This window comes from Lolium perenne, chromosome 6, assembly GCF_019359855.2.
Source record: "Lolium perenne isolate Kyuss_39 chromosome 6, Kyuss_2.0, whole genome shotgun sequence".
Taxonomy (NCBI): domain Eukaryota; kingdom Viridiplantae; phylum Streptophyta; class Magnoliopsida; order Poales; family Poaceae; genus Lolium; species Lolium perenne.
Genome location: NC_067249.2, coordinates 192,425,470 through 192,443,836, shown reverse-complemented (window position 1 = coordinate 192,443,836; position 18,367 = coordinate 192,425,470). Strand labels below are relative to the sequence as shown.

At 48.0% G+C, this 18,367-nt stretch overlaps 2 protein-coding genes across 2 annotated transcripts; both read right to left on the bottom strand.

Moving 5' to 3' along the window:
* Window positions 1-3,124: 3,124 nt before the first annotated feature.
* Window positions 3,125-4,198, bottom strand: LOC127306600 (uncharacterized). Its single transcript, XM_051337266.2, has one exon. The coding sequence runs from the start codon at window positions 4,035-4,037 to the stop codon at window positions 3,408-3,410; it is 630 nt and encodes a 209-aa protein (XP_051193226.1). The 5' UTR covers window positions 4,038-4,198; the 3' UTR covers window positions 3,125-3,407.
* A 6,004-nt stretch (window positions 4,199-10,202) lies between these two features.
* Window positions 10,203-14,694, bottom strand: LOC139832588 (uncharacterized). The gene is made up of 3 exons (XM_071822376.1): window positions 14,614-14,694; window positions 13,964-14,542; window positions 10,203-10,222 (listed from the first exon to the last, which is right to left on the bottom strand). The coding sequence occupies exons 2-3, from the start codon at window positions 14,538-14,540 to the stop codon at window positions 10,203-10,205; spliced, it is 597 nt and encodes a 198-aa protein (XP_071678477.1). The 5' UTR covers window positions 14,541-14,542; window positions 14,614-14,694.
* Between the last annotated feature and the right edge of the window lie 3,673 nt (window positions 14,695-18,367).

The following is an 18,367-nucleotide window of genomic DNA, read 5'->3' as shown; positions in this document are numbered from 1 at the left end:
GGATACTACCTTGCAGATGGTATCTATCCAAAATGGGCAACATTTGTGAAGACTATCTCAAAACCCAGCACCCCCAAACTTTCCGAGTTTGTCAAGAAACAATAAGCTTGCCGAAAAGACGTCGAGCGTGCATTTGGTGTCCTCTAGCAGAGATTTGCTGTCGTCCGGTTTCCCGCTATGACTTGGTCCAAAGATCAGATGTGGGAGGTGATGAACTGTTGTATGTGCTTACACAATATGATTGTTGAAAATGAGCGAAAACATCCGGTTCCTCTGGCTGAGCAAGAAGCACCATATGAGAGAGAGGGTTCTCTTGCACAGCCTAATCACCAGGTGCCGACATTATGGGCCGCCTTCATTGCTATGCGCCAGGAGATTCGAGACTCTACAATGCATCAATAGCTGCAAGATGATCTGGTGGAGCACATATGGACGCTCCGAGGCAACGCCAACACCGACGCCAACTAGTCTGTCTTTATTAATTTGTTTCAAAACTTGTGAAATTGTGTGCTTCATTTGTTTTAGCACTTGTTAAACATTCGCCGAATTTGTTTCAGTAATTTTCGCCGAACTTGTTAAATTTTATGTCGAATTTATTTGAAATATGTCAAATGGCTGAGGTTGGGGGTGTCCTACCGGGGGGACGGCTGGAAGTTCATCGCTTCCCAGGCCAAATTTTCCTTCGGATTGGAGGAAAATTTCGCCGGATTTAGGTGTGGGGAGCGCTAAGGAGTGAGATACTCTAACTTTAAAGCTCACCGGACTGCTGTGCACCAGTGAACTTATCCGGGTCCGCCCGAACAGCAGGGTAAAAGCTCTCGCTCGTATATACGATAGGATAGTATGGCAAGAATCCAACGGGGGTGCACACGGGGAGCAAGGCCTCGTCGCGACGCGGGCAAGTCGACGCGTTTCCGCCGCACGTCCACACTCGGGGATGACGAGGACGTGGCGCCAACCGGACGGGACGTGGGCAACCGGGTGTCGACCGAGAGAGTTCTCCTTCTCGGACGCTTGCGACGATGAACGCTGCTCTCACTGATTAGCAAACAGAAGGAAGAATATCGCACTGCTACCGATAGGTCGTAGTGAAGTGAGAAACACTGCCTTTCGGAGAACTGCAATCTTCTACGGAGTAGGAAATATTCCGGGGACAAAGCTCGAGCTGTTGGCTAATGATTGCCCTCATCGGCGCCAACAGCGAGCTCGATTTCGACGCGAACTGGTGAGGCATCAACCGATGAGCCAGTTGACGACGCCATGAAGCATACCTCTTCTTGAGGAGGGGGAGGGCAAACTCGTACTGCTCACCGGGCGCTGAGTGCTGATCGCTCGCTGCTCGGAGCAGTAGAGCACCACCAATAGATTATGTAAAACTAGATTGGTGTTCAAAAAACTAAACTTTTGCATTACATGAGGCAACTTTTTTTTGTCCCAACAGATGACCTAAACTGATTTGGTGGTGCAATTTTTTAAGTGAATTCCACTTTTTACCCTTTAGTTATGTATTTGTGACACATATTACCCCATTTAGTAGAACATTTAGCAAAATTTAACATTTAGAAGATCTTGAACACGGTTTAATCTCAGTTTCTCATTTTGCTTGTTATTGTCAGATAGGACATGCATGATACGTCCAATGTGACCACACAAAATATGTAAATATCGGAGGGTGTCATCGAGAATTATGTCTATAATTCTTTTATACATATGTTCCATTCATTACCACTGTTTCGATATTTTTGGATCCCGGACAACACCTTTCACCTTACCTAATAGACACGCATCAGAAAATCAAGGTCCAAAGTTTTTAAAAGGGATAATCTATGCGAGTGTTCACTCGACAGGGTAATTAGTGTCACACATATATAAATAGAGGGTAAAAAGTGCAATTCACTCTATTTTTTTTTGGGTGGGGGGGGGGGGGGGGGCACCCCACAATTTTCAACCTTTCTCTAGATGGAATCTTCATTCGACTCACCCGCTCGCGGCGAGCAAGATGATTTCCCCGAATGCGGCCCACGTGGACGTTATGTCAGCCAAGATCGGAGATGAACTTCCTGAGGTGGAGAGCCATGTCGGGGCCGAGTTCCTCGTGCCAAAGCTACGTATGGTCAATCGCCATCGGGAGAAGGAGGATCGCCAAGCGTGCCGCCAGCTTGGATAGATTGCGCAGTAAGCACCCGGAGCTCATACAGGCGCAAATGGAGTCCAACCACGCGGATACGAAGAGAGCAGTGGAGACATATGTCGTCTCCTTGGTCGTTAACATCGTGTCGAAGTCGTCCTCTTTGTCGCATTCAGACTTCAAGAATAGCTTCAACAACGACGATGACACCGCGACAAACTAGGCCGTGTTGGAGTTGTTCTAGGTAGTGTCAATGTGTGTGAATCTCATCGATGTTAAATCAATGTTATGTCAGTGTTTAGGTAAATGTCAAAGTTTAAATCGATGTTTGAAGTGTCCGTAGTGTTGAATACATGTCTCAAATGTTTAATCGATATTTCAAGTGTTCAATCGATATTTCAGTTGTTTGTGGTGTTAAATCGACGTAGAAGTGTTGAATTTAAGGTTTGAAATGTAGAATGTGAAGTGTTCAAATGGTTCGTCGTGCCCTAAAACGCATCATCTAATCCACTTATGCCCTAGCATACATCACGGCTAAAAGGGTGATGCAAAACACACTTTTTGTGATGTGAAAATTACATGGCGCCTGTTTTTAACGCCCTATTTCTGTTTTTAGCACGTCACCGGATCCTTCTTCCCAGTTTCCAACGTAGGCACGCGTGAAGAAGTGGAGATGCGTACGTGCCCACATGTCGGCGAGCCAAGAACATCACGCGTGAGCCTACTTGTCCGAAACCTGCTCCACCCAAAGTAGCACGACTACACAAGTCTGCACGGCACACAAGCTAATCTATCCGCTCACGTACTTCACCTAGTACTAGCACTCCCACTCCACAAATAAAAACCTTTTTTTTAGACTTGCAAATAAAAACTTATTCATAAAAGGAAGCAATGAACACCGCGCCGGCGACTTTAATCGTGCTGCCATGGAAACAAGCGAGGATGAAACTTAAAAAACAGATTCACGCATAGTGGTACTGAAAGAAAGCAGTGCCGTGCAGATCAAATCGGGGAGCTTAAAATGTCCAATTTGATTTGACGGTACAGGGTAGCAGTACAAACACACCACAGGCTTTGCAGGGGTTTAGTCTAGTACCTTAATCATCATCGTCGCAACATTAGCACGCGAGCCAGCCAGCCACAAAAGCGAAAAAGAAAAAGGTCCCTCCTTTCCTTCCTCCTCTAATGCGCCCCATATGGTTTACTATTTTTTTTTGGGTAAAAAACTAATTATAATCACCTCCTAAAAGCAACAAGATCCCACCACTGGTGGGGAATCTCAGCCCCGCTCCGGCAGGCTCGCCGACGACCTCCGGTGCCGGAACGCCTTCATGGGGCTCGGGAAGTGCCACCCCCACCGCGCCTTGGCCGCCGCCGCCTTGGCCGCGACGGCTTTCGCCTCCACGGCCGTCGCGGAGACCGAGCTGGACCGCGCCAGCCCCAGCCTGTCCTCGTCCTCCTCCGCAGAGCTGACATCCTTCGCAGAAGCCCTCCAGAACGGCGCCCACCCCCAAACCCTCGCCTTCCGCGTCCCGCCGCCTACACCGGCGGCGGCGGCCACGGAGCCCATCGCGGCGGAGGAGGACGCGGCGACGGACCGGGACCGCGCGATGCGGTGCTCGCGCTCGATGAGGCTGTGGACCCTGCCGACGGCGTCGCCGGACGCCGAGGAGGAGGAGGACGGGGAGGCGGCGCACGCGGGCGCGGGCGCGGGCGCGGACGCGCAGGGGCAGGGCCGCACCCGCGCGCAGGCCGGGCAGAGGCGCAGCAGCCGGTCGCGCAGGCAGTACGGGCACACCCCGCCGCCGGATCTCGCCGCCGGGTGCCTCCTGCACCGCCACTCGTCCCCGCCGCCGGCGCCGGCGCCGACGGCGACCACGGCCACCGCCGCTGCCTTCTCCGCCTTCATCTCCGACTCTCCGTGCGGTTGCTCTCTCTCTCGCTCTGGCTTGCGAGCGTTTCTTGGTGAGTGATGGGAGGGAGGCGTTACGATACGAAGGAACTCACAGCGTGGCTGCAGAAAGGGGAGAGAGAGGGGCGCGCCTGAGCGTAATAAAGGAGCCGTCGCCGGCGGGGCCTAACGGCGTGCGGTTTTGCGGGCGCGGGGAGGAGGCTCGTGGTTTGCGGTTATTTACGACGGTGCCATCGGCACAGCTGGGCAGCGCTTGCCGCAGGATCTTCTGCGTGAAGAGCAAAACTGCATAGGAAAATATACAAAACTGAGCTTGAGTTTATTTCTTTTATGCTCGGTAAAATTTGAACAGCAGAAGAATCTAGGATTTTTACAGGTACAAAAATGTAGTTCAATAGACATATTTCCCAGAATCGAAGCCCACTCCAGCATAAAACCGGAATCCATTGAGTTCTCTGAAGAAGGAGACAGGCGCCACGCGGTTTGCGGAGGACCATGGCAGTACAAGTTGGACGCCTTCCTCGTCGAAGCCATGGAGTCAGGAGCTGATCCCGCATTGGTGCCATTCACCCATGTGCCGATGTGGGTTCAGTTCCGAAACATTCCTTTCTACTTGTTGACCAAGAGCCTCGCGTGGGAGCTCGGATGGAAGATTGGGACAACACTCATGATCGACAACGACTAGCGCGGCAACATCACCGACAAGTTCCTCAGGGCTAGGATACAACTCCCATTGTATACTGCCCTTCGCGACAAGATCATCCTGGAAGACGAGGTTACCGGAGAAGAGGTGAAGGTTCAAATTTGCTATGAGCGTTTGCCTAACTTTTGTCTCTTTTGTGGATACATCGGGCACATGGAGGCCAGGTGCGACCTCCCGGTGGATGACCGCAAGGTCAAGTTCAGCATGGACATGCGCGTCCAACCGGTGCACTTTGAGTATCCTCAGAGTTGGCTCCTTCCTGATGGCATGGGGCAGGCACATGCTCAACTGCTGCCTGCCGCACCGTGGCGTGCCTCCAAGCCAACACCAGCAGCGAACCACCAAGCCATCATCACACAGGTTGCTGATGAAGTGGCAAAACTCGACGTCAATGACAAGAACAGCTCCCCTGCGGTAGGTGCCAGCAACAAGGGCGAATGCCTGGTTCCGATGGTGAAGACGGGGATCGTTGAAGCTGAGGTGGACAAAGCGGCCATGGTGTCCTCAGAAGACAAGGCGACGGACGCCGGCAGCCTGAAGGCCGCGAGCAAGGAAGGAATGCAAGACCAAGAAGGACTGCTGATCAGGCTGGAACCATGTGCTTCGGATGCTTCATCGAACACGAAGGAGGCCAAGCGCTGGAAGAGGATGGACCGTGGTGCGACGGAGGTACAGAACAACATCAACACTATACCTGTACCTCTGAAGCACCGTGGAGACAAGGACACGGACCAGCTCAACCGAGCTAGGACTCGTGAGATCAAGGGTGATGATGACAGGGAGCTAGCTGTGAATAAGGGACGCTATGAGGTCCCTCCTCTTGCTGTCTGTTTGGGTGTGGAAGGACTACGCAAGCTGAGGGAGGCAGAGCTGATCAGGACTAATAAGGAGAATGAAGTGCAGAGTAGCATGGTAGAGGATGGAAGGCAGGATGAGAATGATGGAGAGGTGGAAAAGGCAGCGACCGGTCCAGGGGCTACCGGCAAACTGTCGGGCGCTAGTGTGAGCGCCCGGCAGGAGCCATGATCTTCTTCGCTTGGAACTGTCGTGGTCTGGGACAACCACGTACAGTTCAGGAGCTCGTCCGTCTGGTGCGGATGTATAGTCCCAAAATAGTTTTTCTTTCTGAAATTAGACAAAATAAGAGAGTCGTAGAAGCTGTTTGCAGAAGGTTAGGTTTTGAGCATTGTTTTCCAGTTTGTGGTAAGGGTAAAGGAGGGGGTCTAGCTCTGATGTGGAGCAAGTGTGTCCCGGTTGAGCTGATCAACTTTAGTCTGCACCATATTGATGTAAAAATCAGTGAACCGAATGGAATAAAATGGAGAGCTACGTTTGTGTATGGAGAGCCTAGAGCACAAGATAGACGTCTAATGTGGGAAATGTTTAAAAGAATAAAGCCAAGCACCTCTGAACCTTGGTTCATGGTTGGCGATTTTAATGAGGTATTGTGGCAAAAGGAACATATGTCTTCTAAAAGAAGGTGTGAGAGGCAGATGCAACAATTCAGAGAGGTGCTCAGCCACTGTGAGATGGTGGATTTAGGCTACAAAGGGTTGCCTTGGACTTATAATAATAAGCAAAGTGGAAAGAATAATGTAAGAGTGAGGTTGGACAGGGCTGTTGCCCAACCTCGATGGTCCAATCTATTCCCTGGAGCTACTGTGGAGCATATTGTGTCTTCAAGATCAGACCATTGCCCTCTCCTGATCCGGCTGGGAAAGAAAGAAAATAAGAAAGTAAATGGGCTGAAGAAGAGGTATGAGATAATGTGGGAAAGGGAGGAATCTTTGGTTGAAGAAATCGAAACTGCTTGGACAAGAGTAAGGTGTAGACAGGACCTGGATGGAGTTAAGGAGAAATTGAATGAAACTATGTCTTCTCTACAGAAGTGGAGTAGCGAGAATTTTGGCTTAGTGGAAAAGGAGCTAAAGGAGTTAAGAAAGAAACTTGAGAGGTTGCAGCTTGCTTATAATCCTAATGATTTGAGTGAAATTGATACCATACAGAAAAGAATGGATGAGCTCCTAATTAGAGAAGAACTCATGTGGCTACAAAGATCTAGAGTCAAATGGCTGAGAGAGGGAGACAAGAACACTAGCTTCTTCCATAGGAAAGCCTCAAACAGATCCAGAAAGAACAAAATAAAGAAGCTTAAGTTAGAAGATGGTACCTTTACTGAGAACAATGAAGATATGAAAGGCGTGGCAATAGATTTCTTTAAGAATCTCTATGAAAAAGATAGCCAAGTCGACCCAAGGAGGATTGTTGAGCTAGTGCAGACCAAAGTTACAGATGAGATGAATAAGGACCTGTTAAGAGAGTACAGTGAGGATGAAATTGGTGATGCGCTATTCCAAATTGGACCTCTCAAAGCCCCAGGTCCGGACGGTTTCCCTGCTAGATTCTTCCAAAGAAATTGGGGTGTAATTAAAGAAGATGTAACCAAAGCAGTTAAACACTTCTTCCGTACCGGTAGCATACCCGAAGGGATCAACGATACAGTGATTGTTCTTATACCAAAAACAAATGAGGCAGATGATATAAAGGATTTCAGGCCTATCTCTTTGTGTAACGTGATATATAAAGTGGTTTCCAAGTGTATTGTCAACCGCCTAAGACGTCTTCTTCAGTTCTTAATTTCAGAGACTCAAAGTGCTTTCCTCCCAGGGCGGTTAATCTCCGATAATGCTCTCATTGCATTTGAGTGCTTCCATCAAATTCAGAAAAATAAGAAAGCGGATGATAATTACTGCGCCTACAAGCTAGACCTGACTAAGGCCTATGACAGAGTGGATTGGGGATATCTGAGAGATATCCTGCTGAAGTTTGGCTTCCATCAGGAGTGGGTGAACCAAGTTATGGCTTGTGTCAGTTCTGTAAGGTTCTCGGTGCGAGTGAATGGAGAGTTAACAGAGAGTTTCAAACCAACTAGAGGCCTAAGACAGGGAGACCCTCTATCTCCCTATCTATTCTTGTTTGTGGATGAAGGATTATCAAAAATCTTACAAAAAGCAGTTCACAACCAGGAGCTCCAAGATTTGAAGTGTTGCAGAGGAGCACCGGGCATTTCGCACTTGCTTTTTGCAGACGACGGTCTCTTATTCTTCAAAGCCACGGGTCAACAGGCAAATATTGTTAGGCAGGCTATCATGAGTTTTGAAAAAGGTTCGGGACAACTCATTAGCCCGTCTAAATGCTCTATCCTTTTTAGTCCAGCCTATCCTGTTGCAAATCAGACAGAGATCAAGAATACGCTGGCTGTCACCCAATGTTCTTTTGAAGAAAAATACCTCGGGTTGCCTACTCCCGAAGGAAGAATGAAAGCGCAACGTTTTCAGCCTATCAAAGATAGATTCCGAAAGAGGTTAAATATTTGGGATGAAAGATACATGTCCGTGGGAGCAAAAGAAGAACTGATAAAATCGGTTGCTCAAGCACTAACTATCTATGTGATGGGAATTTTTAAACTGCCTGCAGGCTTCCATGAAGATTATATGCATATCATAAGACAATTTTGGTGGGGAGAAGATGAAGATAAAAGGAAAGTTCATTGGGCTTCGTGGGACACCCTGACAAAACCCAAACAACAAGGAGGCATGGGTTTTAGGGATTCTCGTTTGTTCAATCAAGCTTTGTTGGCGCGACAAGCGTGGCGTTTAATCCAGAACCCACAAAGTCTAGCAGCTAGACTAATGAAAGCCATATATTATCCCAGAGGTAACATTGTTGATACCGTTTTCAGATCCGAAGCGTCTCCAGTTTGGCATGGAATTGAACATGGACTTGAGTTGCTAAAAGAGGGAGTTGTTTGGAGAATAGGTGATGGTAAGAACATCAGGATATGGAGGGACAACTGGCTGCCCAGAAATTATGCCCTCAAACCGCAACCAGGAAAATCAAAAAACAGGCATAGAAGAGTAAGCCAACTAGTAAATGAGAGGTCAGGGACATGGAATACTCAACTTGTCCAAAAAATGTTTTATGATCGTGATGCTGAGGTCATACTACAATTGAATGCCCCTGTAGCTTCGAGTAAGGATTTCTTGGCATGGCAGTATGAAAGTAATGGCATATTTTCTGTAAAGAGTGCATACAAGCTTGCATACAGTCTGAAGAATAATAGTGAAAGCGAACCTGGAACAAGTGCATCTGGAAATAGCAATAGAACACTTTGGAAGTTGATATGGAATGCTCCTGTACCTAACAAAGTGAAAATCTTCGGGTGGAGAACAGCTTGTGACAATTTGCCAACGAAAAAGAACAAATACCGCCGGAAGTTGGAGCTGGACAGTACTTGCAATATATGTGGCTGTGAAGAGGAAACTAGTTTCCATGCTACAGTGGCTTGCACAAAATCCAGGGCCCTTAGAGAAGAAATGAGAAAAGGATGGGATCTACCAGCTGAATCCCTTTTCAAACATTCTGGACCTGATTGGCTTCTTATTATGCTTGATGGTATTAGCAATGAAAGGAGGGGGCTGGTTCTCATGATGTTGTGGCGATGTTGGCATATGAGAAACGATGTGGTTCATGAAAAGGGGGAGTGCAGCGTAAGTGGGTCTGTGAATTTCCTTAACCGTTATTTGCATGACCTTAATTTAAACTGTAGGTCAATGAAGAACAGTAAAGGGAAGGATCCAATAATCAGCGAGGGGATTCTTTCAAAAGGTAAATATATTCCAGATATTGGCCATTCAAAGCATGGGAAGAGCGCAGTCTGGACTGTCCCAAAAAATGGGTGGATTAAAATCAATGTGGATGCCTCTCTTGTCGGTAGTATTGGATCCATTGCATGTATATGCAGAGACCATGAAGGAAGGGTCCTTTGGGCGAGAAATGAGGCTAATATCAAGTGTCAGGACGTTGCTGAAGCGGAAGCCAGGGCATGCCTTTTTGGCCTTCAGAGCATGCAGTCTGTTGAGAATGCGGCGATCATTCTGGAATCGGACAACGCTGTGGTTGTAGATGCAATCAAGAGAAGGGACCAGGGACAGTCTCGGGTCTGGAGAATTTATGAGGATATTAAATCTATTCAAGATGGTTGTTTACGTTTTGAAGTTGTCAAAATAGGAAGAGAGAGCAATAAGGCAGCTCATGTTTTAGCTAGTATAGCTAGATCCACGGGTCATGGGCATAACTGGTTGGGGCATGTCCCTCCGGCTGTGTCTGACATAGTTCAGGCCGAAGCTGTAAAGACTGTGATGAATGAAATATAATAGCTCTCTTTCCCGCAAAAAAAAAAAGATAAAAACCAGAGCACCTATTCGAAAAGGTGTTTGGAATTCCTACCCCCCGGCCGCCACCGCTTGCCACACCCTCGTCGTACTTGATGCTCGACGGGCCACATACGCCTTTCATCCTCCTCGCCAAGCGACGATGATGTACACCTCCAACGCGTCGATTGAAGGTATACACCTCCAACACTACTGTTATTTTTTTGGTTAGTTTGTAATTTCAGGCTATTCAGGTATTGCTGATCCTGAACATGAATTGTCAGGAATCAAATACTATGAGATGCATTTTTGGTTAACATTTTGTGAAACCCGCAATATTTTATTTCTGAACTTCCCATCCCAAAAGTTTGGGATTTCCCCAACGCCCTTCGGACCAACAACCATAAGATTTGAGGAGCGAAGGTACTCCCTCCTGCCCAAAATATGTCGCATATAAGCTTTGGTTAAATTCAAACTTCGTAAAGTTTAATCATCTATATTATCAATAAAATAATAATATTTTTAGAATTGTTATGAAATATATTTTACATTATATGTATTTGACATGGTAGATCTTTGTATTATTATCTATTTTCTTGATCAAAGTTTGCACAATATAATTTGCACAAAAAATTATGCACATGCGGGCCCGTGTAGGTAGGAAGGAGTTTTTTTTTTTTTTTGCATGAGAAGCGACTGTATGCTTGGCTGCAGAGGATCCCGTGAGGTGTTGAAAGATAAGGCTGCCCCCGCACGTGCGGGGCTGGAATGAGCCGTGCATGGGTCAGTTACATGGGGCCCGTTTGTCGGTTTATGACGATGTGACACAGACGTCTGTTCCTTTATTTCGATTTGCTTTATTAATTGTTTTTTTATGCTGCCCGTGTGGACTGCAGTGGTGCAGAAGAGATCCGTATACCTGCTCTCGCAGATCTGGTTCCAATCGTAGGTACGTATATTGTCTTCTGTACACACGCTGCATGCCTGCATACAGTATTTGACTATGCCGAATCCATGTGCATGTGTCAAGGGCTCGGACCTCAGAGTCTTCGTTGTCTCGGATTCGGGCACACAGCATCGGCAGAGTCAAAACGTTCACAGTTATCTCGTATTATGTGTTTAGTTAAGGTTAAAATTTGTAGAATTTAACCGAATATCTATAAAAATATTAATATTTATAATACTTTATCCACTTCTTCATATAAGCCATATAGTTTTAATATTTTTTAAAAAGTAAGGTATATTACGTTGCATCACTCGCGTGGAGAATTTTGGATTTTGCTATGTTTTATTTCTAATGCAAATTCCTCTATTTCCTCACGTCAATTAGTTAGAGGAAATCTCGCCACAAAAAATATAACTTTCTCTCCGCATGCGATTTCTTAATTTTCACGTCAGAAACTATACAACCTACTTTTTTTTGAGACGGAGGAAGCATAAAACTAGTGTATTATAATTGACCATAACTATTTTTTTATATTATATGCATTTTCTATAAGAAATCTTGATATTCCTTGTATATTAGTTGTTCAAATTTTACAGAAAAATGACTTTGACTAATCCTTGAACATGAGGTAAATAAAAATGAGGGAGTACCTAATTTTCAACAAAATGACAAGTGGGATCTCATTTCTCCCTTCACTTTCTCCGTCTTCTTCAAGTTTTGGAGGTCCACCACTCCACCTCGGCTCGTTTCCCCCATCCTCTTCAGAGGCATCACCGAGCGGAGACAAAGAGGGAGATGAGGCCGACAGCATCCTGTACAATTTAGGTCTAGGTCTTCTTGAGTTAGGGTTATGTTTGTGTTTGTCCTAGTGGCGTCTGGGCGGCATGCCGTCCTAGAGTTCGTCCCTTGCGTAGGTGAGTAACGCTCGGAAGTGAAAAAAATCTTCCGACCGATGCCCCTGGTAGATGGAGGAGGAGAAGGGTTATGGCAATAGCCTCTCCCCTAATAACCCCATGCTCTGCTCTCCATATCTGGATATGGAGGCCCCTCGTTGTGGAGGTGGGATGGTAGGTGTTGTTCTTCAACTTTTCTTCCCCCATGGAGGAGATGGAGGAAGGAAATGGTGGGGTGGCATTCTGCATTGATTTGCACGGTGGTGCTATCTTGCTATTGTTTCTCCCGAGAGCTCCATACAGGGGACCTGCTACGACATCACTCATCTTGCTTTTGCTTCTTCAGGCCGAAGGGGTGACACTCCTAAGCCACGGTGGCTTCACCCTCCTCTACGTGAAAAGCCATTGTGGAGAATCTTCAACTCCGTTCGAGCATTTCACAGCGACGTCACCTCAAGTGGTTCATTCCCTGCGACGGTGGAGTTGGCTCGGGCGTCGGGTTTGAGTCGTTGGTGCGGTGGAGAAGGACCCAATCGTGTTCCTCAGAGTTATTGCAAGAACCTTTGTGTAAAAGTGCATGCTTTGTTGTAATTTCCTTACCTTTCAGGATCTTTCCGCAAAATATAATCCCACAACTAGCTTGATATAGCATGGCATAGCCAATAACGACCAGTTAGGTTATGCTTAACTGAGCTATCCATTTGTCCATCATATTAGCTGTTCACACTCATCATTCAACAAAGTAAAAATCAAATGACACTATTTGTCTATTTCCGAATTCAACTAGAAAAACAACCAACCGGATGGAGTACAGTGTTAAGGAACAAATGACAGTATATGCAGCAGAACCTTTCGTTCTCAAATCGCCTATCAACACACTCTTCATCATTGATGACCTTGCTCCGGAAACCTCCAATTTCGTCTGAAAGAGACCAATGCCAAACCTTCTTTGCCACTACAGTCCATGCATTGATCGCTCTAAGTGGTGCACTATATATGCTGTAGGCGTTGAAGTTGATGATCAATATATTTACCCAAACGTGTGTCGGCAGAATGGAGAGATCGATCATGGAATTTTCCCTATCTGTCTACAATGTTTTGCTAAGCATCTCGAGCCTGTCCAATCTGTAACCTAAAACAAAGCCTGAGAGCATCTCCAGTCGCGTCCCCCAAACCGTCCCCCAAACCGCGCCGGATTGAGCGTTTGGGGGACGTGTTTTGTTCGTGCCGCCTTTGGGGGACGTCGCTCCCCAGCCGCGTCCTCCAAACGCCGCCCCCAAACATTTAAAATAATATTTTTAACACATAAACCATTTATATCAAATGTAGCATATGAAAAAAAATGTTTTCGAGGATTGTTTTCAAATTAAATTACAACAAACAATAAAACAAGTAATCAAATATAAAAAAAAGGGCTAGATGATACATCAAGGTGCCACGGTATTTCCTTTGATCCTCCACAAATGCTCAACGAGATCAGCTTGAAGTTGCTCATGCACATTGCTGTCACGGATCTCTTCGTGCATGGCGAGAAAATCAAAGAAATCTGCAGGGCAACACATGATCAACCTCCGCGAGAGGGCCTTGACACTCATAGGGACCAACATGTGACCTAACATGATTCTTGCGGTCATCCTCGATGATCATGTTGTGCATGATCACACAAGCCTGCATCACCTCCCACATTTGGTCGTGAGACCAGCTTAGAGCAGGGTACCGGACAATGGCAAATTGTGCTTGAAGCACACCAAATGCCCGCTCGACATCCTTCCTGCAAGCCTCCTGTCGTGTAGCAAAGTGAGAATTCTTCAGACCTGATGGATTCGAGATTGTTTTGACAAAAGTGGCCCATTTTGGATATATACCATCGGCTAGATAATAGCCTTTGGTATATTGGTGGCCATTGATCTCATAGTTGCATGGTGGAGCATGCCCTTCCACTAGTCTGCTGAACACCGGAGACCGCTGCAACACGTTGATGTCATTGTGTGATCCCGCCATGCCAAAGAAAGAATGCCAAATCCACAGGTCATAATCTGCCACAGCTTCAAGCACCACACTGCAATATCCATGACGCCCTTTGTATATACCTTGCCAAGCAAACGGGCAGTTCTTCCATGCCCAGTGCATGCAATCGATGCTTCCAAGCATTCCAGGGAAATCCTCACGGGCAGCATTTTGTGCCATGATCCTTGCAGTCTCTTCCTCAGTTGGCCCTCTCAAGTAGTATTTGCCAAACTTTCCCACCACAGCTCGGCAAAACTTGTACATGCACTCAATGGCAGTAGACTCACTCATGCGAAGGTAGTCGTCCTGTGTATCGGCAGGTGCTCCATATGCAAGCATCCTCATGGCGGCGGTGCACTTCTGAATGGATGAGAACCCGAGAACGCCTACAGCGTCGACCTTGAGCTTGAAGTAGGGGTCGAACTCTCGAACGCCGTGGAGGATATTCATGAACAGGCCCTTGCTCATCCTGTACCGGCGCCGAAAATTGTCGGCATGTGTTGCCCCGTCGGTGAAGTAGTCGTTGTGCAGCATGGCATGCCCCTCCATCCTCTGCCGGGGCTTCGACTTCCTTCTTCCCGGCCTTGATCCTCCGCGGCGCGGCCTCTTCCTCTTCTCCGCCTCAGCGTCAAGCATGTCCTGGAGGGACGCGATGATCAGCAAATGCTCCCGCAGGTCGTCGTCGAACGCTTGCTCGTCCTCCAGCAGCAGGGCAACCATCTCATCGTCGCTGTCCATGCCTAAAGCAAAATCAATGGTTAAAATTGCGCCGAGGCAGACGACGCAACAAACAGCGACCAATCGCGCCTACCTGGCAAGTCGTCGAGCACCTTCTGTGCGCGGAGGTGGGGCGGATTTGACGGCGCGTTCTGGGAGGCGCTGGCGACGCGGCGGCGGCACGACCGGCGGGAGCCCCAGCCGCGACAACGGTGCTGACTCCCAGCACAAATCAGACGCCCAAACGGCCGGGAAATCGAGCGGCGGCGGTGGAGTGGAAGGCGCGGGAAGGAAGGAGCGACGAGAAAAGAGGCGCGAACCAACGGTTTATGCAAATAGTCGCCGACATGTGGGAGCCCGCCTCGCTTTTCGTTGTGTCCGGCGTCCCCGGAGCGTCCCCTGTGGGACGGGGACGGGCTCGGGACGCCGGACACCGAATGGGGCCGCGCCGGACAAAAATGGGCTTTGGGGGACACGGCTGGAACGCTTTTTTTGTCCGGCGCGCCCCAAATCCCTTTGGGGGACGCTTTGGGGGACGCGACTGGAGATGCTCTGAACGACCACAATCGCCACGAACCGGCAGATAACCAGACGCGTAGCAAACAATGGGTACACATGGATCGTTCACTGGCCTGACGCGGCAGCATCACCGGGCACGGCCCCCCTAATCATCATCAGTAGGTATGTACGTGTACCCGCACGCGTGCACCGCGCGGCACATGCATGGCTGGCGGCGCAACGTCCAACCGCGCGGTCGGCGTCGAACATCCCCACGACGGCGACGGGGATCGACCGGTCTCCGTCGTATGCTGGTCCCAGTCGCTGGGAGCAGGTTACTAGGTTGTTCAGCAGATTAACTACCAGGAGTAGACGATTAGTTAGTTAGGCGGCGATTACACAACCCATCGGACATGGACATTCTTCAAGGTACAGCCTTGGTGTCTGCAGACGCACGTCAGCTTTCACTGGTGGAAAAAAGGGCTTTGGTCGCGGTTGGCAACTGCCATTAGTCGCGGTGGCCCAACCGCGACCAAAGTAGCGCGACTAAAGGCCCCCCCCTTTAGTCGCGGTTCCTTACGAACCGCGACTAAAGGCCCGTCCACGTGGGCCGCGGGCGAGCGCTAGGGTGGAGGACCTTTAGTCGCGGTTCTTCTGGCCAACCGCGACTAAAGGCCTCCGCAGGGTTTAGGGTTTTAGCCCCCCTCCCCCTAAATCTGGTTTCTTTTTAATTTGTATTGTTTTATTTCTTTTGGGTTTTAATTTTGAAGGAGTTTCACATATTGTACGGTACTGTATACATACATGCATATGAATGTACAATTTCAAACAAATTTGAAATTAGAACCAAAAAGAATTCAAGAGGAATATACAATATATATTCAATATCGGATGACCATATACAATATATATTCAATATCGGATGACCATATACAATTTTGAACAAGTTAGTTACAAATTCTGGTGCATATAAAGTTCTACGTCATCGTAATAGTGTTCTCCTCTAGGATCGATGACTTCCCTCGCCAACCATCCAGCTAGTTCCTCTTGAAGTGGTCGGAAGCGAGCTTCTGGACTAAGCGTCTTCCGGAGGTTATTCCTGAGGATGTTGTTCTCACACTTCTGGTCCCGCTCATTGCAGTATCTCCGGATCCTCTCACAAACATAGTATCCACATAGATTGGTCCCCGGTGGCTGAATATCCCCAGTCGTCCGCACTGCCATTTTAAAATGTAGCTCTTTTTTGAATTCACCGACCTTGGTATCTACGAACCGTCTCCAAACACTACGAGGCAAAGAAAATTAAATAAACAAGAGAGTTATTAATTAGTTACTTGATATTAGGAAATGATGAACGAAATAGGCCGATCGATATAGAGCGCAAATGAATGAAAATAATTACTTTTGCATCATTTTTCTCATGTCGCCCCAAAGCGCCGGATCCATATTCAGAGAGTCGTGGACGAGAACTGAGGAGGTCTGAACTTTAATTACCATAAGAATCCAGTGGAACCTGCGGACACGATACATGCACGATCATGCATAACTCATCGATTAGCCACATACCATGCATGGAGTAAACAAAAGAGAATGTGCTCAAGACAGAAACACTCACCCAAAATGGTAAGGAAATAGAATATCACTTTTCGTTGCTGTTTTCTAATAAACCGCCACGAGGTCATCCTCCACGTCGGCGGGGTGGTGTTCTAACACATGTGAATTAACGATGTGTGGGTCAATGAACCCAACATCATGGATGTTCCTTATTCGCATTTCCCGCTTCTTCATTACGCATAATAGCGTACACAACAAGATAGTTAGGACAATATATATATATATATAGTGCGAGGCAATGAACGAGATAATTAATAAATCACTTACGTAACGTAGCAACCGATGATAGATTTGTCGAGGTCGAGATTGAACAGCTGGAACAATTCACTCAGATGAATTTGTACCCGTATTGTTTGAAGTGATGCTCATATCTAACTTCCGCATAGATATACTCTTTGGCGTTTTTATGTTTTATGTAACCCTTGTACCAATTTAGCAGACCTAGCATTTGTCGAGGTAGATCCCCTTCTGCGCAGCTCGACGAGAGGGCCATTCTTCACATATGTAAATACTACGTCCTTCATTGGCGCCTCATCAAGGCCTAGCAAAGGCACGAAGAGTGATACCTAACTCGGCCGCTTGTTCTACGGCACTCGTTATAGTCAATCCATGTGCTGCCGCAGCTGCTATGATATCGGGGGCATCGGATCGGCGGCTTGCACTATGAGCGGGGCGATCGATTGTTTACTTTGTTCCCCGAGCTGGGCAACTTCTTTCCCCCTTTCTAATTTTGACTCGGCCTCGTCCTTCAAGGCTTTCTTCTCCGCCAACTCTTTCCTGTTCTTGAACGCGAGTGCTTGCCTACGAAGTTCACGTAAATAGTCGTCGGGCGATTCTTCGCGGCTTGGGACGGTGTGTTCAAAAATGACTTAGCCCACTGCTTTTGCTTGTCAGAATATACTGGCTTGGGCTCGCCCTCTATTTTCTTCTTGACGCTCGCCTTCCATTTCTCTAAATCAGCAGCCGCGCCCGCCTCGACTTCCTCGGCACTACTTTCCCAAGGCCTCGTGGGGAGAGGCTTGAGTGATACCTCCGGTACCTTTGTTTTCTTAGGTACGTAAGGGTCCGGGTTAATAACCCAGGACTGCTTCGCTTCTTCGCCGGAGGTGGATTGGGGCGGTACCGGTGTCCGATCACCCGCCGGACGAGGATCGGGGGCGGCGGCGTCGCCGACGTGAATGAGGTGTATTAGGTGAAGCACCACCGCCACCGTCACCGCCACCGCCACCGTCACCGCCACCGCCACCGCCACCGTCACCGCCACCGCCACCACCACCACCGTACGGGGTGGACTTGTTGGCGCCTCGCCCGGAAACTTGATAAATTTCTTACGCCATAGAATGAATCGGCGCTTGACATCTCCAAGTCTTTTCACCCCTTCGGTGTAGCAATGTCAATGTCCAGGTTTTCAAACCCTTGGACTATCTCCTCCACCGTGACACGAGCATAGCCATCTTGAATGGGGTTGTTGTGGTGGAGTGCTCCAGGTGGCAAAGCACTGCCGATGGCTACCTTCATGGACATGTTCCCGATAGGATAATACAGATGACATGCTTTCATCTCCTTTATATCGTCCACGGGGTAGCGAGGAGGCTCCGGTGCAGTAATTTGGACCACCAGAGGCTCCGGTGCAGTAATTTCTATCGTCGGTGCACCAGCCGGTGAGGCCTCCGTGGAAGCCACGCTGCTTCTTCTCCGCCGCTGGCTTCCGAGATCCATTGGATGATCTTGACATG

Coding starts and splice junctions, on each gene's coding strand:
- LOC127306600 (XM_051337266.2), bottom strand. CDS start 4,037: ATGAAGGCGGAGAAGGCAGCGGCGGTGGCCGTGGTCGCCGTCGGCGCC.
- LOC139832588 (XM_071822376.1), bottom strand. CDS start 14,540: ATGGACAGCGACGATGAGATGGTTGCCCTGCTGCTGGAGGACGAGCAA. Junction 10,223..13,963: donor CATGGCACAAAATGCTGCCC/GTGAGGATTTCC, acceptor ATTCATGTTCAG/GATCAGCAATACCTGAATAG.